General features: G+C 38.0%; 1 protein-coding gene across 4 annotated transcripts in view; it reads right to left on the bottom strand.

The window, feature by feature from the left end:
* The window catches only part of LOC114139055 (A disintegrin and metalloproteinase with thrombospondin motifs 2-like), a 125,961-nt gene that overhangs the window by 27,926 nt on the left and 74,800 nt on the right, over positions 1 to 23,235 (bottom strand). For 2 of the 4 annotated variants that reach the window (XM_028008674.1, XM_028008676.1), the window contains exons 1-2: positions 12,150 to 13,532; positions 4,849 to 5,054 (exon numbers count right to left, since the gene is read on the bottom strand). In XM_028008674.1, coding sequence (XP_027864475.1) covers positions 4,849 to 5,054; positions 12,150 to 13,143 — 1,200 coding nt within the window. In that variant the 5' untranslated portion in view covers positions 13,144 to 13,532. Of the gene's footprint in view, positions 1 to 4,848; positions 5,055 to 12,149; positions 13,533 to 23,235 lie in introns of those variants that run through there. The other 2 variants (XM_028008677.1, XM_028008678.1) reach the window with 1 other exon arrangement.

Here is a 23,235-nt window from a genome sequence, read left to right as displayed (position 1 = left end):
ACACTTACTATTGAGCTCAGTATTTACTTACATTTCCTTAAGGAGTAAATAATATTTAGCATAATTTCACAATACACTTGAGATCTACTCCTGAAATGAAATGTCTCTCGCAAACGTATTTGTACGCATTGAACTTCTTAGTTTGTGATGGCACAACTGCAACTTTTAAGATGTTTTAATAAAATTAAATCCTTGTGCAGTGCAGAAGATTTGAGTCATTTCTCATTTGTTTATTTTAAAATTTAAAACAGCTTTGCCTTGTAGCAGTTATTTAAATTACAATAGTGAACAAGTCAAACTCCTGATTTGTGAAGCATTTTGGCTTCAGCTGTTCAGCTGTTTGCTCAGTAAATCAAATTTGAATTGATTTGGCTAAAATTAGTCTAATCAATATTCATTCAGGTAATCTGAATGTCTTTCAATATTTTGACTGTTCTACAGATTTAAAGTATTTTAAATTAACCAGAATTGTGTCTACACATATTAGACACCTTAGGAAAGAACCATTATTGCTCTCCTTTCCTAACAAAGACACCCTTCACTCTCATTTTGATCATTTGATTAACATACAAATGCAACACAGTTTAACAGACAGATCATGCATGTGTTTTGCTGTCTCTCTTTTTCTGAATAAGAAGGTTTTCTACAAATCATGTGGTCCTTTCAACTTTCATTCATCAAATTTCAGACATATTAATGGAAAAGAAACCCTGTCCTACATCTTTGCTTTTCCTTTTCTTAGTCTTTTGAGTTTAACATAGATGTGTTTTTCTGTAGCAAACATATCCACTGTGCCATAATGAATACTTGTTTAATTACGTTAATTAGTATCCCATAATAGCTTCAAAATTAATTGATGGAGAACCTGCATGTCTGTGTTGTTCATGTTTTGTCCAACCCATCTTGGTATTGCTGCCAGGTTTTATAACTTTTCTCTCACACCTTGTCATCTTGGGAGCTTAAAAGTATATGAGAAGTCATACAGCATCTGTTTGTATGTCGTGTTTGTTTGATAGAAGTGGACATCTGGGTGGGTCAGCCTGTGTTATGCCTAATTCAACGTGTTTCCTTGACAACTGCTAAGCCAGTTAGGGCCAGTTGACTTCCAGTTGACCAGGGTAGCATCGATTCAAGTCTAACAAGAAAGACATTTCTACTTAAAAACATTCTGAGCACAGTGAAAGTACAACATCTTATGTAACCAACACGGTTTTTTGTGTGCAAAGTTAAACATAAATGTCCGGCACCAGAGCACAGGTGTAAATCAGAAAAACCTTAATCTGAAAATAAAAATAGACAAAACCTTTCCCGCCATACAATGCCTGCTTATATACTTGAACATGCATTTTTTTATTTGGATTTTAATTTTGTTACCACTTATGGTGAACAGTTTAACAGGTAGAAATAGTTTCATTGTCATTTTGGAAAATTTGGAAAATATGTTTATTAATACAGTGCTTTAAAACTTGGTTTCACTGTTTTACTGTTGTCACTGAAGGTGCAAGATGTTTTATTTAGTCATTTTGGAAAATTTGTTTTACAAATTACTGTCAGCTGCTGATGAGACAGGGCGGAGCAATCAAAAAAAACCTGGCAAAAGTGTCACATAAATTAGATAAGGCTTTCCATAATATTCTATCTCTTATAGTCAACACATCTGGGAATACTATGCTGAGCCCATAAACTTTGGTGGCTTTTTAACCAAGTATCTGTCACAAGCTAACAAGTCTATTTCTACCTGTAGTGCACTCGCTTCCTTCATGTATTATTGTGTCTATTCACCGGCTCCAGAAGGTTTTGTAAAGGGAAAAAAAGGATGATTTTGATCTCCTGCAACCTTTACACAAATGATAATTACCACACATAACAGAGGCAGACAAAATGCAGATCAGTTTACTAATAGGGCTCATCAAAATTAAAAATGCACAGATAAACAAACCACCCTTTTCAGCAGTGACTATTAATATACTCGGAGCGAGTGATTAACGCGTTGTGGCTCCCTTCTAAAGGTCTTACTAATGAGTGAGAGACAGGTAGACAGACAGATTACCTCAACTTCTTCAGTTTATCACTGTTTTGTTTAGCCCTGGAATATAAACACACATCACATGAAACATGGTTCCTACAGAACCCGGAGCAGTAACTCACTTCCATTTTTGTTTTAAATAATGCACACTGTGCTAAATTCAGTGTTAATTTGAGAACATACCCCCCAGAAACAACCCTGTATAAGTGAATGTTCAAGAATAACTTTAGTTCAAATCAAACTTTACATTTATAATTAACACAAATGACCTCAGGGTGATTTACAAGAAAAATCAAGTCAAATCTAAGAGGTGTGATCCATCAAGTCAATGGTTGTCATCATCTTGATTAACATGTGACATTTTTATAAGCTTTTCAATTAGATTGGCAACAATTTTTAGAAAACATTGATAAGATTCTGTGGCATAAGCATCAGAAAATACAGACACCATACATACCACCATTAGGCACTACTGCTATGAAATATATGTAATTGCTACTCTATCGTTGCAGCAATGACCCAATATTAGCTTTACTCAGCCTCATATTAAGCAGGCAAATTCTTTGTTTACGCTAATGAATTTCAGTGACCTCCACAATAGACTAAAAACAAAATACAGTCACTGCAAACATTGTTTGAATTTTCATTTGGTTGGAGAAATTGTCAGCCTATTAATACAGCAGGAAAAAAAAGAAGAAAACACATGGGAAATTAGTGGGAAGCACATAATACAAACAAAGACACATTTAGTCTACCATGGACATGCAAATAAACACGCCCACACACAAACACACGCACACAGATTTTGACACTCCTGCTGAACTTTGCAGACAGGACTCAATGGTTTTCAGTAGGCGTGCTTTGATGTCCTGCAGACAGCAGTAATGTCAATTATTTTCTGCACTTCAACAGACACAAACACAAACAGATGATCCACCTTGGCCCTTGGCTCTCTGCAGAGTTCATTTAACACACAGGTGAAAGCAGCAGAGCTGGAAAATGATCGCATTACGAAAACATGCAAGACGAAAAGGGTAAAAATAATTTTAAGGAAAACAAGATTTTTAAAAATAATTTTAAAGGCCTTTCCAAAAGATTATATTATAAAAGTTGCCTTATGAAAATTTTGCTCAGGTTTGGTTAATTTTTCATGTTATCAGCTGCATAAATAATGTTGCAGTAAATCTTCTTCTGCTACCATTTTTTACTGTGCAGAGCTATTATTTTGTAGGTATTGACCATTGCTAATAATGAGGGAAACTGGCAATTGTCAGTAAGAATATAACTGAATTTGTTCTGATATTGAAATATCCTTGTGAAATGCTTCTATGTAACTAAATTCAGCCAAATGTAAACTTTAATATGTTGAAAACTCAAAAATGTTAACCACATACCAAAAGAAAATGACCACCTCATGCACATATTTAGCTAATTTTGTCAGTTTTTAAGCCTTTTTTTATGATTATGCCTTTTTAAAAATTTTGCCATTTAATGTAAATACATTAGATATACTTACTTCAAAAGTAAACAAATAAAGGGACGTAAAAAATAGGCAAATTACCCATTGTTCTATTGTGTTTATGGGACTTTGTTTCACTTTCACAATAGCTTGTCATTTTCCAAAATGTTCTTTTCACCAAAAGTGTTCCTTTGTAAACCTTTCCTACCTCTTGCATTATATTTCTAAAGTTTTTTTCACACTGATGCAGATTTGTTGCCATAAAACTACCTAAGCAGTGCTGCTGACAGCCGGGGAGAGAGAGAGAAAGACAGAGAGAGGGAGAGAGTCAGACATCGCACACCCATCCTGAAGTGAGCAAAGCAAACTTTCAAGAAGAAAGTCGCCCAGATGCCACGCGTGGGAGGAAACCCTTATTTATTTATTTCTGTTTATCTGGCTGTCAGTAATTTATTCCAAATGCGCTGTTTAAAATACTCCTCTTTCCCCCTTTCTCTCCATCTCTTCCCCGCAGATTAAAGCAGGGCTGCGACAGGGCTGCATATTCCCTTCGCCTATATTGTCTAACAAATATCTAAAAAGGGGAGGTAGGGAGCAACGGCAGCTCTTGTTCTTTTCCAAGCGCTGAACTGAGACAAAGAGGTGTGGTAGGATTTGCAGCTCTGCGCCTGCACCTGCTTAACAGTCGGAGGCTGGTTCCTGGCGCAGTGGGGTCGCAGTACAAGCAAAAGCAAACAGCGGCACTCGCACAAACACACACATAAATGGATGCATGGAAACACCACTCTCACCACAGGTTTAATTTGCAAAGATTAAAGTGTGGAGTGGGGAGTGTGACACTCAAGCTCACGCACACACCTACACGCACACTTGTGACAACACCTGGGAGCGTGAGTGCTAAGTGTTGTTGTGGCCCGGAGCAGACTACCTGCTGTTTCTGCATCTTTCTCTCTCTCTCTGTCTCTCTCTCTCTCTCTCTCACACACACACAGAATGATGATATGACACAAATCCTAATGAAAATATATGTGGAAGCCCCTTTAGCACAGACAGAGCACCTTGCAGACACACACACTTATACACAAATGAAATCTCATCATATTCAGACAGAGAAGAAAGGATTACCTGTGGCTGATTGCAAGTAATCCTTTCACGTGTAGGAGGGGAATTGAATCCTCATTCATTGTGTGTGTGGGTGTGTGTGTCTGTCTATGTTTCTTTGACCTCTCTGTGACTTTCTTTTCAACTCAAATGGAAGAATATTTTAATTTAATTCAATCTAAAGCAGGAGAACAGATGTGGGTTTCAAATATCTGGAAACCTTTGTGTGATCCAAATAAAACCCAGAGACAAGGACACTTACGATGTTCATGAGTGTGAGCAGGTACTTTTGCACATGCTCCTTCCCGTGAAACTGGACCACGGAGTCATCGACGCCCAGCAGCACCTCGATGTTGTAGGCTCTGTCCAGACTCTGTCGGCGCACCCGTGAAGCCCGTGTGTTGTTGATGCTCTGCTGCACGCCACGGTACAGAGACTCCAGGTCCATGAGACCACCCAGGTCTACACCTAATGACAGGGAGCACACAAAAACACACTGATAGGTATTTTCCTTTCGAACCTAAATAAAAGAAAGAACCACAGACAACGTATATGAATTTTATGTAGAGCTTTTGCAATAGGAGAACGCTCTATCAAAACCTCTCCTCCGATCAGTTCTACAGAGCGTTCTGACCTGTTCTCACAAAAACTCCTGTTTTTATTGTCAAAGAAGGACAGGCAAGGGGGCAGTCAGGAAAAACAACAGAGGTCGTAAAGCTTCTAACCCAAACATCTTCCAACCCAGGTCCAGATGTGATATCTGATCAAAGGTCTGAGCCCGGTTCAAATCTCGGTCAATACTGTCAAGAAAACAATATACGACTGATTAAATTAGGAGGTGTTCTTGCAAAAGGGTTTAAAGTCTGAGAAACTCAGTGTTATCTATTTCTCGTAAAGTTGAACAGACAGTAGTGACCTCCAGGTCATTTAAAGAAGAGAACACTTTAAACAGAAAATCACTTTACACAGAAAATCACTAAGATCTATAGACTTAAGGTGAACTAGAGTAAGAATAAAATGATAATACCAAAAAATCTCTAACACACACCTTTTATATTGTACTTATACTGAATCTCAAATCTATACATACAAATGCATTTTAAATAAAATTCCAGGTTTCTCAGCAGGACGGAAACATGAGGCCAAATAACTGGAGAAACTATTCACTTGGCTCAAAATCCAACTTATTTCATGTCCGTCTCAGCTGCTAGATGCACATCTTTAAGAAAACATTTTGAGTACACTCAGAGAAGAATGTGTAAACCAAACAAGTATAAATCACATAGAAAATTTCAACAAAATATATTTTTGTTAAGTAAGCACATTCCCATTTTAAGAAAATCAAAAATGTTTATGCATGTTTATCCGAGTGTACATTTTGAAGTACTTGACACAAACCATCTTAGAGGAAAATACCCCATTTTTGAAAGCATCTACATTTGCAATAAAAGACAAAAGTTGACCTTGTTTTAACGCCTGACCTAAATAACACTGATAGTAATAAAAAAACACGCTATATCTCTAACCATCTTACTGTGTAACAATCACATTCTCTGTGCAGTCTTGAGTTGTTTTGAACACTTTTGCATCTTGTGTGTTCAAACTGGGATACATATGTGATGTCTGTGTCTGTCTCCCATTTGCTCTCCAAGACACCAGTTGATGGAATCGAACATGTGTGTCCTTTGTAACCATTGGTAACGGTGCGGCTATCCTTCACAGATCCTCTCCTAATCAACCAAATATTTCTACTCCCATCTGAATAAAAGGAACAGATGGTGCTTGCTAAACACATGGATTAAGACAGCTCCTTCACACAGGGGCTGCCCACTCTGCTCTTTCCTTGGCTTACTAAATACATGAAAAATGCAAATTACACAGGAAACTCACTCTGAGGTTACATTTACTCGTCTTCTTACAGGTAAAGTATGTCAGAAAAGCATTTATGTTCCTTGCCATTTTGCATATTTAGATAAGTTCAACCATGAACTTCACTGTATTTTTTTGGTATTTATAGTTGTGAAGTGGATGGAAGATTTTCAAAATCAAAATCTTAAAAATGTGGATTTATTTCAGTCCCATTTTACTTTATTACCTGAAAAAAGTGCAATGAGTTGTTTTTAGTGTTAATAGTAAACAGAGTTCACCTGTGTGCATTTGGACTTCAACAGATAAAATGATGAAGTTGAAAGCCCTTTAAAGAGAGCTTGAATTAAAAATAGCAGTCAAGAGATTATAACTGTGGAGGGGTGGCAGAGATTTACAGCTTAGGTGGAACAATCTTTAGACAGAACTGATTGTTTTTTTTGGAAGAAAGGCAAGAAGGAAGGATCTTTGGTGGAAGATTGTTGTTTTCTGTTTACCACAACAGAGGTATGACACACAGCAAGACGGTGTTGGGTTATATGAGACCAAAAACTGAACATTTTGGAAAATTTGCAAGATGGATATTGATAAATACATGAAGATCCATAAATAAAGTCTATAATCTTGATGTGCAAAACCTAACAGACTTTTTACTGTAATTGCACTTAATAGAGGTTCAATCATGTATTAAACAAATATGCAAGACACAATTTTCAAACTTTTATTTTAAAAGATATTAAAAAATATGCATCTTTTCTTTTTCCTTTGCAACTATTAACTACTTATGTTGTGTAATCAATTAAACCGTGTGTTGTAAAGTAAACTGCATTTTAAACTCCAGTTTAATCCTGTCAAGTCATTAAAGCCAGTAAAGAATATAAAGCGTCTTGTCTCCTGAGCCAGGGCCATCGTTCCTTTACCTGGTATTCCTGTGCTCATGCAAAGGCCATGGGTGGCCAATTCATGCAATACAGGTGGATTTAATAAAGCGCCATCATTGTTGACTTCAAGGCTTCAAAATGCAGCTCAAAGAGATGCTGTGTGGGTGTGTTAGCAGGTGTGGGTGTGTGAGCACTCTGTGAACAAACATTTCCGATTGGGCTATAAATCACTGTTGCAGCATGAGCTTTAATTTAGCTGAAGCTGGGCAGCAGGACCGACTGACCGTGAAGCTTTATTAGGAGGGGGCGAGGGGTTCAAAGTGCAACATTATGGGACCAACGGAGCTCTGACACCTTGAGTTGAAGTGAGCATCAAATGGAGCAAAAAAAAAAAAAAGAGAGCCTCAAGAGAAAGACGGGTGGGGAAGGAGGGGGAGAGGAAGAGAGAGATCCGCCACCTTGTCTCCCAATCAGCAAGGGGCATCCTGCTTTCCCACTCCCTCTTATGCAACGTTTCCAAGACAACGGGCTCATGGGTAAAACAACAAACACGTGGTTAACGTTGGCTCCTGAGTCGCGAGCAGAATTAATTTGAAAGTCTGACTATTATCCCATATCTGCCCACATTCCAGCGAGTGAAAGAACACCAGCACAGAAGCAGAAAAATAGGAGGTGGGGGCAAAGGGAAACAATAATATACAGACACTGAATGCTGCGTCTGCTTGTTAGCACAGAAATCGGCATTTAATGTGGTTTACATCACAACAACTTGGCTTTTTCCTAGTTATAGCTGCCTTTAAGGAGCCTGATGTCATAACCTCCATATTTGCTTCAGGAAACAGGTTGAGATATTTTTACCTCTTACTTATGTAATGTGAAAGGGGCAACAAAATAAAAACGTTCTGTCTTTGAACTTCTTAACTTAGCACCTTGAAAACAAATCAAACCATATTATGCTGCATAGCATAAGGCCAAAAAAGATTAGAATTGGAAGCTCGCGTAAACTAACGCATACACAGCAATCGGCTAACGTGTCAAACCATCAAATATCCCCATTTCATTGCATCTATGTCCTTGCCCAGACTTGCAAAAGCTCTATTTTCTATTACTTCAGCTGTTTTACAGCAAGAACTTCAGCAGGAAAAAAAAAAAAAAAAATCATGGAGCAATAAGGCACAAGAGAGATTGAGGGAGGTGAGAAGCAGCGTCGAGGGGTTTGATGGATGAGAGATGGAGATGAGAGAAGAGCAGAAGGACCTTGGCTCTTGTGAGTTTCCATTCAGGCTTTCCGTCTTCATCCGAGTTTGATGTGGTGACTGGGGGGTGAAGCAAAGCTGTACTGCTTTGTTTCTTACTGCAACGACTCACATTAGCCTCATATCACTGACAGAATCCAGATACAAGTCCTTGCAAAAGTGTTTAGAGACACATTTGATCAGATTACAAGCAAAAAGACTCAGTGTATTTAATTAGGGATTTTATGAGAGATTTCCACACAGAGAACACCATAATTGAGATGTGAAAGGAAAATAATATATGCGTTTATATTTCTCTTACAAACAAGAATCTGAAAAGCGTAGCATGCATTAGCATTTGACCCCTATGATATCAATACTTATGGCTTTTTTCTCAAGACTTGGGGCATGTATCAACCAGCTTTGCAACAGAAGGGCTGACATTTTTCTACACTCTCTTTTCAATATAGTACAAGGTCAGTAAGGTTGGAGGAAAATGATTTGAAAATCAATAAATTTCTGAGGCAGATTCTTAGTTATATTAAGTAGACTTTGAATGAACCATTTGTGTATGTGGAAATTATTTAATCTTAGCTACTACACAGAGACTTGTATGCATGGGTTGATTTTTTGCTGAAAAGTGAACTTCTGCCTGGGTGTTAGGTGTTCTTGTAAAGGATTAGCTTGTGTTTAGTCTCATCTATTTTCCCATCCGCTCCAACCACCTTCCTGCATCTCTAGTAACCTTTCACATTGTCTTTGGCAAGGTTCCCTGTCCCTGCTGAAGCAAAACAGGCCCACAGTGTGCTCATGCCTCCATCATTTCATATCGCAGGCCTCTTGGCTTCTTTTTTGATAACAGTTCTCCTTGTAAAACCTGCCAGCTTAGGTGGGTGAGCCATGCTGTTTCCAGTTTCACATGTTGAATGAAGCTTTTCATATTGTTTTACAATATCTTTTTTTAAAGCTGTCCACAACTGAGTGGGGTGGCAGACTCCCCTCATGTTGAGGTTACAGTTCTTGTTCCAGGTTTGATTTCTTATCTAGAACGTTTAATGCAGGGCTTTACCTTCTATCTTTGACTTTATCCTGTCAAACTACAAATACAAAAGGACATCAGTGCCTTCATTCTAGGTGCAAATCTCTGAAACTTTTAAAGAAAGGATGGATTTGTGCTGTGATTAAATTAGCCACAGATTATCTTTCCTAATCAGGTGGCTTCTGCATGCACAATAGTTGAACTAATTTAGAAGAATCAAAGTAAATAGGACTGAAAATTATGTTTGGAACAGGACAAAATGCAAAAAACGCTCAGAGTTAAGGATACTTCTGCAAAGCACCGTCAGGAACTCATGGTAAAAATAAAAAAAAAGTCAACATTAGGTGGGATTTGTAGCCTAAAACCTTTTCTCAATCATACACAAACCCTCATTTCCTTTTCCTAAGAGCAGCTTTTATTTTCATTTATTGCTTTGCAATGATTCTAGTCTTTACCCCCCTAACCGTCTCACACACACTCTCACCTTACATGTAACCCTTCTCACACACACTGCTCCTGCTTGCCCTGTGTTTTCATTCAGGTGGGGTATGGAATGTGGCCTTATTAGGAGACAAAGGTTCTTTGTCTTTTCAACCTTTGCAAAATGTCAAGAATGTCTGGTTGCCTGCTGAATACTATGCGGGAAGAGAGGGTTGTTTGACAGAGTAACAACAGCATAACAGGAGACGGAGAACGGCGATAATAATTTGGGTCAAGCAACACTTTACTCCTGAGCAGCGACCTTTGGTAAGAAGGTGTGGACATCACTATGATTTGCATGCAAGATGACTGCCTCTGACTCCCGATGGTGACAGAGTCATGGACCTATTTGGTATTTTCAACACAATGCCTTTTGACTATAGTGAGTGTAACTCCATGGCAGAATTGTCACCCTGAAATCCTAATTCTAAAAAAAAGAAAAGAAATTAAGGGGATGAAATTTAAATAACATGTGAACACTTGGGGGTTTTGTGCAGCCTAAAATAATATAAAGAAAAACACCACAGAAGTGTGGCCCCGATTCCACTTGAGAATGATTCAGCAATGAGGTAATGTTACAAACTTTTCTAAAACTAAAGTTAAGCAACAAATTTAAACTACGGATGTGCTTAGGGGAAATCTATGGACAAATTATCACAGAAGATTGGAAGAAAGAGTTTGAGAAGAATGGTGTGGGGGTTGTGAAACCAAATACATCTATTATTTTGATTGCTCTACTATACATCCAGCCAGGGGCGTAGGAATAAGTTTACAATTGGGGGGGACACATGTCGGAAATCTGAGATTCGTAAATATTCAACAGAAATATATCTTAAGTACGCTACTTAAAAAAAAGGCTATTTAATCTTTTACTTTATTCCTTTATAAATTGTGTCTTGCAAAAATAATGCATTTAAAATTTACATAATGCATTTGTTCATAAGATGTGAGCATATCACCAAACAAAATGACTGGAGTCTTTTATTAAGCAAAGGGAGATGTCTTTCAAGGGCTTCAGCCCTTGGCATATTTAGTGTCCGCATACACACTAGAAAATCAAATATTTCAGTTGGATTAAAAACAATTCAGTAGGCCACACAAGTGCAAAGTTTGATATGTTTTATTTTGTCAAACTTGCAATAATGGTCAAAAATGAATCTTTGATTAAACAAAATTCTGAGATGAAAGAGCCCTCACAGACAATGTAGTGAACAAATTATTCACACTTTTAACATTAAGTAAAAGAAGAAAAGAAAATCAATCAAAATATGCTTATTCAGTTTGTCGAACTGTATGACTAATTAAACCAAATCAAAAATGAAGAAATATTTACCAACAATAAATACACATTTAATAGACAAGCTTTTTAACTCACTGACTACAGTGTGCTTTAACTGTTGGAAAAGCAGTTAGCACAGAGATTATAGGCCACATAACCCTAGGTAGAGATCAACACCTCTGTGCTTCTGAACAATTGCACTTTACAGCCATGCATTTATAATTCGCCAAAAATGTGCCGGAAACATAAAAGGATGGCAAACACTGGCTTAGGCAAAAGAGCCAAAATGTTTTTTCCGCCTTTCATTTGCAGCCACAAATTGCTTGCAAACTGACTTCTTGTCCAGTAAATCAAGTTTATCTTTATGTACATGACAGACAGCAACATGATTAAGCCTGTTTTGAGTCATTGTAGACCGGAGCCACGTTTTGAGTCTACGAAGCGCACTGAAACTTCTCTCTGCCTCAGAGGATGAAACGGAGACCACCAAAAGCAACCTAACCAGAGTTTCCACTTGCCCAAAAAGTCTACGGACCTCTCCAGGCAGTCCACCAATGATCCCTGCAGCTTCTGCGCTGTTGCTAAATGAGTAGTTCAGTCTAAACATAGGAAGTTGCACTGAAAGTAACTCTCTATTCAACTCTGGGTATTTCCCAATGACTGCAGCATCAATCGTTCCACTGAGAAGTGTCTCTTCCAACTTTTGCAAAGTCAGCAAGTCATCCTGGTTAAATAGCCCAGTGAGCTGTGCATCTACAACATCCAATACTTTAAAGAATTCACCTCTGTAGTGGTCATTGGCACATTCAGGTTGATGTGTCTTAGCTCCTTCAGTGAAGCGTTTTGGGGGTGGCCTTCTCTGTGTAACTGTGATGGGTTTAACACCCAAAGACTGAACCTCAGCCATCGCCTTTACAAACAGAGTGTTGAAACTTTCTTGATTTCTTTTAGCCTTAAGTGAAGTCTGAACAACTTTCACAGCAGTCCTCATTCCAGCAATGGTTTGAGTTCTCTTCTGGAAAGAGATGCTCAGGCATTCAAGCTCATCAATCACAGGTGAGGCAAGGATGAGACCCAAAACTGTTTTACCTTTCCTAAACTGCCCCAGCAGTCCATTAGCAGTGGATGCTGTGTTTGAGGCACCAGAAGCCATCTCCTGCAAGCTAGCCAGCACTGACCCATACTGTGACAAAACATCTCTGATTGCTTTGCTCCGTACTGCCCATCTTGTGGAGCAGAGGGGTTTTATTGCAGTGCACGATGGATTCTCTGTATGTGCTGTTGCTGCATGGATTGCCTTAAACTTCCCTGACTGAGAGAAAAGAACTCCAAGCTGGTTCACCCAATCCAATGCGTCTCTGATCAGAACTGAGGCTAAGCAAGCTTTCTGTGCAATTAAATTAGTGCAGTGTGCTCCACAATGAACAAAAAATGCTAGTGGCTGCTCTTGCTTTATCAGTGCCTGTGCACCTGCATGCTTCCCAGACATATTGGCTGCTCCATCATAAGTTTGACCTCGTAAACCATGCATTGGTAAGTTTAATCTGAGCAGCACATCTTTAACAACAGCAGCAAGGCTTTTTCCTGTTGTTTCAGAAACTGAGTACAAGCCAATAAACTCTTCATGGGGCTTCATGTCACTGTCAATGTATCGCAGACAAATGCTTTCTTGTTCTTTCCCAGAAATGTCCTGTGTTCCATCCATAATAATTGCAAACTCAAAAATTGGTAGGTTTCTGATTGTATCTGCTATTTCACTGACAATACTATTGCTCATAGAACACAAGATTTCATTCTGTATCTGTGGACTTAGGTATTCTTTCTGAGACCTCAGCAACCACTTAGCCAAAAGGGCATCATCTTCTGCCAGATTTTTTAACAATTGATACAAATTGCTGTCATCATCGTCATGCCCTCTCAAAGCTTGTCCCTGCCGTACCAAATATTTTATGGAGCTCACAATTTTCTCCAGACAGTGCCTATTGTCACCTTGCTGAGTTGCCAAAGCACTGGATAATTGGGCATTTATAGGATGACTTTCTTGTGCAGTCACAGAAACAGCATGACGATGTGTGTGACTATTTTCATGTGCTTTAAATTTTTCGCATGCTTTTTTCCAATTTTTAAATCCAGAAGTGATAAAGGCGGGTTCGGATTTTGCACCAAATGGTGAGTTTGTCCTGGTAAATTGCCATGCAATAAAAACACAAAATGCCATTTTTCACTGCATCATAATGTAGCCAGGGAAATTCCTTGTACCACTTTCCTTGGAAATGTAAAGTTCTGTTGGCTAGAGCTTGAGGGTCTATGAATTTTGGATGTGGCTGATTTGGCTCTGTTCTCTGTCCACTGACTTCAGAGTCTCTCAGCTGTGTGTCCCTAGTCTGAACTCCCTAGAAGGAAAAGTTACAATGTCACTCAATGCCCCTGAACTACACTTACTACAAGCAAAAGATTAAAATTTTCAACTTTTTTTGTGGACTCTCATGAAGTATCTACTCGTATGAGTTACTCTATCTTACCTGTTGCTCCACTCCTGTCTCTCCCTCACTCTGACTTCCTGCCTCTAGCCCGGTTGCACTATCCTCTCCTTTTCCTGTCTCCTTTGTGCTGTCCCTGCATTGTTGCTCCTAAACATATGAGATGGTTTCAGAAATGAGGTACAGCTCTTGAGCCTAACATGGCCAATTTTAAATCAAACAAAACATTTTATTTGTCACATTACAGACTTTACGCGCAGAGTTAATCGCAGAGGCAAATAAAATAAATCCATTAAAATCCTTTCAGAGTATTATCTTATGGACTCTGAACTAAAGTCTTTCTGACAGGGAGCTGACAGTGTGTTGAAGAATTATGGACAGGGCGCTTTGAAGCATCTGGTTCAAAAACGCATTCTAAACCTTTGGTAGAAATCCATCTATCCTTCCATTTTCTGTACACCCTTGTCCCTTAGTGGGGTCGGGAGGTTCTGGTGTGGGGTACACCCTAGACAGGTCGCCAGTCTGTCCAGACCTTTGGTAGAAATGGCGCCTTTAATTCCAGTTTGCAGTACAGAACAGAGAAAACTACAGAGTTGTCAATGTTGTGTTAATCTATTTATAGTCTAAAAAGAGGAGCCAGCAGTTTATTTGAGGAAATAAAGGTGCAGAAGTTAATTTGTTGGTTAGCCGCTGCTAAGAATTAAAATTAACTCTCCCTGTGGTTTTAACTAACGATCAGGAGCGCGGCAGGTATAATATCTGTCCATTTCGGCGAAGCAAAACCACGCAAAAAATAAAAAATCCTCGTAAAACGCACGCCCAGACCGGGCTAATTTCAACACAAGGGCAACACAGGTGTTGCCCTTGTGTTGTGTGACTGTTACTCACACTGACGTTACTCTTTTTAAAAAAGCTGAGTAAGTCCTGCTGCTGTTTCAGCCTTTTAGTTGGTGGTGGCATTGTACTGAAATGAGATATATATATAAAAAAAAAGACATTTTGGCTAGCGTAGCAAACGTCTAGAGAAAGTTAGCAGTTAAATATTGGATGAGTGATCATCTCAAGACTAAGATGATTAAACCAAAAAGATTCAGTTCCTATATATGAAAGTGAACTGACAACAAGACGTTATAAATAAGCAATATTCATAGCAGCATTCCCGACAGACCATTTTACCTCATTCGCAAGTTTCTGACTTCTGTGTCGCTGTTTCCCTCCCTTCTAAGTGCTCACTCAGCAGTTCAGAGAGGGGAGGGGGAGTACCGTGACGTAACGCGATGCTGCGCCTTCAAAATAAAAGCACGCTAGTTAAAAAAATGTCAAAATCCAATATTTTGCGGTACAATTTTTTGGGGGGGACATATCCACCTGGCTTCAATATTGGGGGGGACATGTCCCCCCCGTCCCCCCCGCTTCCTACGCCACTGCATCCAGCATAATGACTTTCAACTTCATCTTTCCTTTATGCCCACTTCACTCTTTGACACCCTCCATTTGAATAAGGTGCACCACTTTTGTGCCTGCATTAATTGAACTATCAACTGACTGCATGCAACACGGCCACTGACTTTGGCAAACAATTTCTTTTTTGCTCACTGACTTAATGCTCCTTATTTTTAATTTTTGTTGATCAATTCCTACCAACTTTTCTAATTCGAGGTATGCATAAACCCAAAACCACAAGATGCACTCTAATATAGAAAAGACAGTCATTAAGCTATTTTTTTATTTAGTTAGTATTCTCTCAAAATTGCAAAACACTCATTCAGATTCTTCCTGTCTCACCAGTGACGCACTAATGGAGACGTGATATATTTCAAGGTCCAAAGTGTTTCAGAAGCTGTTCAAGAAAACCTTCAGCAATATGCACTCCACATGAAGTTCTTCGTAAGCTTTCTACATTATCTCATTCACAGTGTTGGCTGTAAAGTTTCGAAGGACTTTAAAGCAAACAAGCTGAGAAGAAAAGATTGTATAGACATGAATGAGTGGGGGTTCAATCTGCTCCAGATTAAGGATTTAAATGAAATGTTATTTATTGAGCATGAAGAAATACAGCAGAAAAGCTCAAATGTAAGGACATTTTGCTGTAATTGTTGAACATCTTTATCCCATTTCACCAGTCAGCAGCTTTACATCTTGAAACTGAAACAGACTTGTGTGACTTTAACACACGGTTTCCCAACAGAGACCTATTAAAATTATTTTGTGCATTTCTTTTAATTGTATTGCTTTGTTATAGGAGTGGAGTAGACTTTGAGCTCATTACTCACTGCCTGAGCTCAAGGCTGTATTTTAGGTGAAGACGCACACACTTGTACACACCTTTTGGTCACATACAAGAACATTTTGTCTCCTCAGTGACAGCTTTATGGGTTGTCAAGGTGATAAGAAGCTTGGACGATGGATTGTTAATGCTGCGGCTGCTGCATTTGGGCCTGTAGCAACATGTCACGCTGTCCAAAACAATGTCTCCATAATGAACGCTCATTATTTCTCAGCTACCAGGAGACAACTCTAAATGGTTCAGCCTGTGGTTCACTTTATGACTGTAGATCACATTGAAATACAGCCACTTATAATCACATGGTTGTTAATTATTTAGGATTGCTATTAAAAAATTTCTATGTAAAAAAAAAAAATACAATCCCAACTGCATTTATTCACACCCTGGTAAAGACATGTAAAAGCTTTAATGGATTCCTTTTGTGCTTTAATTTAGGCAAGGATCGAAACATTTTGCAATAAAATGCATCCTTTAAAGTTAATACATTTAAGGAGTGAATATTAAATAGTGACACAATTAGTAGTACACCTAACACTGACTTTGTTTCTCTTGGATGTAAACAAGATCTGGCAAAGAGGCTCATTTCTTTCAGCCATTAGACGGGATGATGATCTATTCCTCCATACGCATGCCTGATATTCTTGTTCAGGATAAATTTTTAAGCAATTAAAATTTTAAAATATTTTGGTGGACAAATAAAGGCAGGGACTTGTCAATCCTAATGATCATTTAAAAAATCTGTTGTATTTCTACACTACAAGCACTTTAATAATGAATCACAAAGCCTCTGTCCCTAAAACTGAAAAACAATAAAATATGGTGTGATCAGGTGCTGCTTGTTTTTCCATCTCATACCAATGCAGGTTTGGTTGTTTCCTACCAGAAGTTTTCGGGTATAAATTGAGCTGTTTGCCTCAGGAGGTTTCGTTCTGACTGCAACAATTCACTTCTGCCAGGAGGATGTTTTGTACCCATTTTGACAGCCAATAATTTAAAGTAATTTTCTAATATTTATCAGCAGGAAGTTCCTTGGAGGTGATCAGGAGGAAAAACCTGTCATATTTCATAAGACAAGTTCACTTGTCTATACAGGATTCAGAAAATAAGCCTTTGGTGTTTCTTTTCAATAATACACACACCCATCTCTTCTTCTGACTGCTGAAATCCTAAATATTCTTCCCAAACACTTGAGCAGTAGACCACAACAACAAAAAAAATCCTTCTGTGTTTCAATTAAGGTTCTGAACAAAATGATGCTGCATTCAAGTTTTTGTTCTGTATACCTTTTAAACAACATTACCATTTGTGCCGATCAATATGACCAGCACTTTAATATCAATAAATAAAGGACAAACAATAAGAAGCAACTTCTGGGATCAGCAGGTGGACGGGCCATCTATCTGCACCGCTGCTTCACACATCTGTGTGGATTTTCTCCTGATTCAGAAGACATGGCAACCTTTCGCCACATCTTCCTTACGTAACTGTCTGTCAGAAGCACACAGGGTTGTTGACTGCTGCAAAGGTGAGGTAGTGAACATCATTTCTCTGTGTGACCTGCTACACCTCAGTTTCATTAACTATGAAAAGTCCCACCTTCACTCAGTCTGTGATGTATGCAGCCCCCCTACACATTCATGAAGCAAAGCCGCAAAATTAAATAATAGCTTTTGTGCTTCAATACTCAGAGAACACAAACAATCCACAAATCCACATAGAGTTAGAAGTGACTGAAAATACCTCTTATGGTAAACATGAACCACCTATTTAAGCACCCTAAAGACAACTCCAAATGCAGTAATCCAATCACATGTATTCACAGAAGAGGGAATATTTCTGTAAAGCTTCAGTCGGGCCCTCCAAGTCTTCCAGTTTGCTCTGTGCTTGGATCTTTGGTGCTCAGTGTAAACTGATAACCTCAGTGTTCAATAAGACAGTAAAGCCAGGCTGATATAAGGCTTATTGCAGGTCTGGTACACTGAAACTGGCCCATCCGCCTGTCCTCCCCCTTGTCTGTCTCAAGACATTTATAAAGGCCTCTTATGAAATCAGCAGAAGCCAAAAAAAAAAAAAAAAATCTCTACTCACAACAGGGGAGAACAAATAAACTTCTAAGATTACTAGAATGTAGATCACAGCATTTGGAAGAAAAATAATCTTTATCCATGATTCCTGCAGACTTGCTTTGGTGACATATGAGCCATAAAAGATGAGTTTTACTGGGAAACTGTGTGTGCCTTAAGATGAGGGAGGCTGACAGTGAGCCACAAGGTTCAGCTTTCAGAGTAGCAATAAATCTCTGCAGAGACGGCCTCCTGCTGGCTTGAAGGGTTTGTGGCCCCCTCGCCACCTCTCTTCCCAACGGTGCAACCTCTCCCATCACTTCATTCCCTAATATGAATCATCCATCCTTTTCTACACAAGTCCACACTTTTAAACATCTCTTCCTTGTAGAAAAGAATTTCTGTAGTGAAAGCCTATCCTAAAACAATTGTGACTTTTTAAAAATATTCTAACAAGCATTTTCAACAGCTCTGTTCAGTTTATTTAGCACAGTGATTCTGAGACAAAAGGCAATGTAGATTTTTTTTTGCAGGATTTAAGAAAATTTCTCTTGACACATGAAAACGTACATCTCCTGCATGAAACTGCAGATACGCTCCTGAACAAAGCTCTTTTTCTTTTCAGTTTTTTTGTAGTTTTTCTCATATAATAAAAAAAAGCTAAATGAAAAATTAAGTCCCACAAAATTGGAAGATGTTCTTATTTGCACCCAAATTAGATCTAGTTTGTAATACTGAAGTGTGGATATAAAAACTAAGCAGTGTAGATATGACAAGTTGTATATTGAAAGACTTACTGTTCTTGGACAAATTCAAAGCTTGGTCTTTTTCAGCACATCAATAAATGTACAATGTTTACAAGTTCTTTATTGGAAATTCCCACATAATCTTTAATTTGTCAGCACTGCTTCTAGGAACTCATATTTATGATATCGTACAGAGAGATGTCTGTAAAACCTGTCTATGTTTCCACAGTTTTTCCATCTTTCCACCTCAAGGTTTATTGCATTTCATTAGGATTTTAGGGGCTAGAATATCACAAAATAGAATGCAGTTGTGATGAGGAAGTGAAATAAAAGTCAGGAATGAGGGGTAGAAATCTGTATTTGTCATTCATTATTCTGATACCCTTAAAAAAATCAAGTGGATAGTTGTGTATACTTTAATGACTGTGTAGATGTAGCTATTTTCTAAGAGCCTCAGAGTTCTGTTAAAGAACACTAAAACCCAACAAAATCACAAAGACCAAAGAGCCCAGCAAACAGGGCTGAAGAAGGTTTAGACCAAAGAAGTCACCAAGATGGATGACAGATGATTCTGCAGTTGCTGGATGTATCAGGGATGGACAAGAAGCTGAGAACAGAGAGCAGGTGGACCACTTTGTGTCATGATGTGGCAACAATCATCTTATATTGAATGTGAGCAAAACAAATAGTTACAAATTTCAAAGAAAATATAAATGGTCAAACACTATTTTCAGTATGAGAAAATAAGTAGAAGTGGTGGAGGAGTATAAATGCCTCAGTATTCACCTGCACAAAAAGACTGGAATGGGGACACAACAGTGAAGATGCCTACAAATGGGTTTAGATCATACAGTATGTAGATCATGGAGAAACCTACGTCCTTCAGAGTGTGGAGCAATTGACTCTATAAGTCTCATTTGGAGAGTATTAACTCTTCCGCCATCATCTGTTGGACTGAAAACATCAGACCCAATGACTTAAAATCCTCAGACTAAGTTAAGATGTTTTTCAAAGAACCATGATCAGTCTCTAAACAGACCGGAAACAAGAAGGTCATGGAAGCGCACATGTAAAAGTCTGAAAACCTACCAACACAATTTTCCCTTCACCAGCAACATCTGGTGTGATGCTATGTGATTTCAATAGCTTAACAATGACCCCCTATCCTCCCTACTTCCTGTCACTTCAGTGACATAAAGGACACAGCGCCATAAAACAAAATGAAATAATGTCTAAACATAATTCAAGGGTGGGGAATTCCTCTATTTGCATTTTCTATTTTTCAGCCTTTCTTTAGTCCTTTTGTTCAAAAATGCATGTTGGTGCTTGAAAAAATGTTGCAATAACAAACAAAAAATGTAGCTCTTCTTAACAACTTTTTAATGTATCATATGGTGTTAGTACTTAAACATAAATGGTTATTGCCAAGGGTACCAATATAAATACAAGGGTTTTGGACTTGTTTCTCATAATATACGATCAAAAGAATGATGTGTTAATTTTTTTCAAATCATAAAAAAAAGGGAAAGAAAACACAGATTACAGTGGACCAGTTTCATTTCTGATGGTCCATCTCAAAATACCCTGACACCATGAAGTTGACACACTCCTTTTGGAGAGAGGAAATATAGACACTATATTTATTTCCAGAATATTTGATATTTTGTTGATGATTTCAATTGTATTATCTGACAGAAGAAGCTTTTCCAAAGTAATCCCACGTTCACGTGCTCATATCACCTCCTGATGAATTACAGTTCTTGATGCAAAGCCTTCGGAGGGATCAGAGATCACAGATGTCCAGCTTAGGCCTTTCACTCTTGGTCTTCAAAAGCTAAAGGTGCTCCAGATTTCTTTAATCCTATAGTGATATTAAACAGCACCAGGAGAGGAATCCGTAAATCTGCTTCAATCTTAATTTGAAAACCTTTTTACTCAATTTCTTACATAATTTTGCAAGCGAGTGGTCATTATGCTTCTGTTTGCTTGAGGTGAATGCTCATTGTTTTTACACAAAGACAAAAAAAAGTACTTTGTGAGATCTTATGCAGAAAAAAAAATGGAATCAACCAAAATACAATGGTTAGGTCTGTCCTCCTTGTTCCTCTGCTCCTATCCTCATCTTTCTCTCCTTCATCTGTAACTCCAGACTCTTGTCCTGTCCTGGCAAGGAAGTGCTCAAAGAAAATCCACCACTCAAGACACACAGCTCCACAGTTATTATGACAGGCCAGCCAACCAAACATCTGTCACCCTAAGCAGTGTGAAAATGGAGGGAGTGGTGGAGGCTGTTGCCAGGGAGAATGACTGGAGAGGATGAGGCAGAGGAAAGACAAAAGCAGAGCAAAGTAAACATGAAGGAGACAGAAGGATGTGAGAGATGGGAAAAGATAATAGGGCGTCTGAGTTTGAAACTGGGCTTCAATGAGCCAATGACTGCAAAGAGGATCTGTTCGAATCTGTCTGGACCTGAGGAAATAATTAACTAGTGTTGGAATTTCATGCTGAGATTTGAAGATGTTTAATTTGAAATGCTTATCCCACAAGCATTTCAAATCCTTACAAATAGATTTGGCCCAGGGCTGCACAGTGTTAGGAAAACATAATAATACTGATAAATGAAGAATAATGATAAATAATAATAAATAATGATGAACAATAATACAACTTCTGAGACAGAATGGCGACCTGTCCAGGGTGTACCCCGCCTCTCGCCCAAAACGTTCGCTGGAGATAGGCACCAGCATCCCTCCTGACCCCACCGGGGACAAGTGTGTAAGAAAATCAATGGACAGATGGATGGATGGATGGATGGATGGATAATACGACTTGTCACAAATAAAGGCAGTGTTAATTCTGATTGGGTTCAAAGCAATAAAAAAAACCATATAATGAGTAGTCTCTCAAGCAAATTAAATTAAATTAAAATAGAACTCATTTCCACTTTTCAACAAAGTCTTTGGAAAAGTTGCTTCTGGCAGACGTCTTCTGAAACTCTTTAGTTGGAGTGTCTTAATGGACACTGTAACTTTCTATATTAAAAAAAAAATGTTAATGCTATGCTAAACTATATTTGAAAAACTGAATATTTTTAGCACAGGGAGCTGAAATACTTTGTACTAAAAGTTGCTAAAATGTTTAAATTTACTTTCTTAATTAGCACCCATGATTTGGCAGCCCTGTGAGCTTGTGAAACCAGCTGGTTTGTAACACCTTTCTAAAACAAACTGCTGACAAATTAACATATTTAGGGATCAGAACAGGCTAAAGCTAATCTACACTGGGATGATGATAATCTCAGAGTTGATGTTTCATACTGCAACAAGGTGAAGTCTTAATAGGGATTCTTTTATCCATTTTTATTTTTGTGATTTACTGTCAAAACATATATGTTTACATAATAGGTTAATATAAAATTGAAAAATACATTTATTTTAATAATTGGATAAAAATTATAATATGTTATGTACAGTATATTCATTTCATATTCAAGTAATATGTCTCAAAACTATTTCAGTAAATTTTATGATTGTGGCTTACAGTTAATCAAAAGGCCAAATTCTTGTTTCTTAGAAAATGTGAATATTACTTTATTTCATTTACAAAACAGATACAGAAATTTTATGGTATGGCCTACACAATAATGAGTCTTCCTCCCTATGTGCCACAAGAAGAGTAAGAAGCAAAAGGTAAATACTGAGGAAGCAGTCTGTTCACAGATGGCTGAATCAAACCATAACAATGGAAAGTTTAGTGGAAGGAAAATGTGGTAGAAACAGGTGCAGAAACAACAGACATAACCACATCATTTAGAGGACTGTGAAGTAAATCCAATTTAAGAGCTTAATTAAGATTCACAAAGTGCTCAGTGCTTCAAAAATATTGAAAAAAGGTAAATCACAGTTAATGTATTAATTAGCAATGATAGCAATAATATTTTCACATAGATCCAAGTTGGTGTGGATAGCTGCTCTCTATTTATTACAGTGACTATCATTTGAAAATTACATTTTGCATTTACCCAGGTTCTCTTTAATCTGAAACATTTGAGAAAAACCAAGAAAATCTGTGAGAGGGTGTTTATTTTTTCATTCATAAAGCATAATTTTGCAATAGGGTGTTTCTTTTCTCCTCATCTACAAATTGCCTCAGGTCGACAGCAAGTCCAAACTACTGTAGGACTTGCTGTAAAATGAAACAAATCTTAAAATTTGTTTCTATATTACCTTACATGTGCAAATATTAAAATGGAAGGAAAATGAACAAGAAGGAAACCATAAACATTTAAGTGCA

Source organism: Xiphophorus couchianus, chromosome 23 (genome assembly GCF_001444195.1).
Source record: "Xiphophorus couchianus chromosome 23, X_couchianus-1.0, whole genome shotgun sequence".
Classification (NCBI taxonomy): Eukaryota; Metazoa; Chordata; class Actinopteri; order Cyprinodontiformes; family Poeciliidae; genus Xiphophorus; species Xiphophorus couchianus.
Note: the sequence above shows the minus strand (reverse complement) of the source record. Positions and strands in the feature narration are given on the sequence as shown.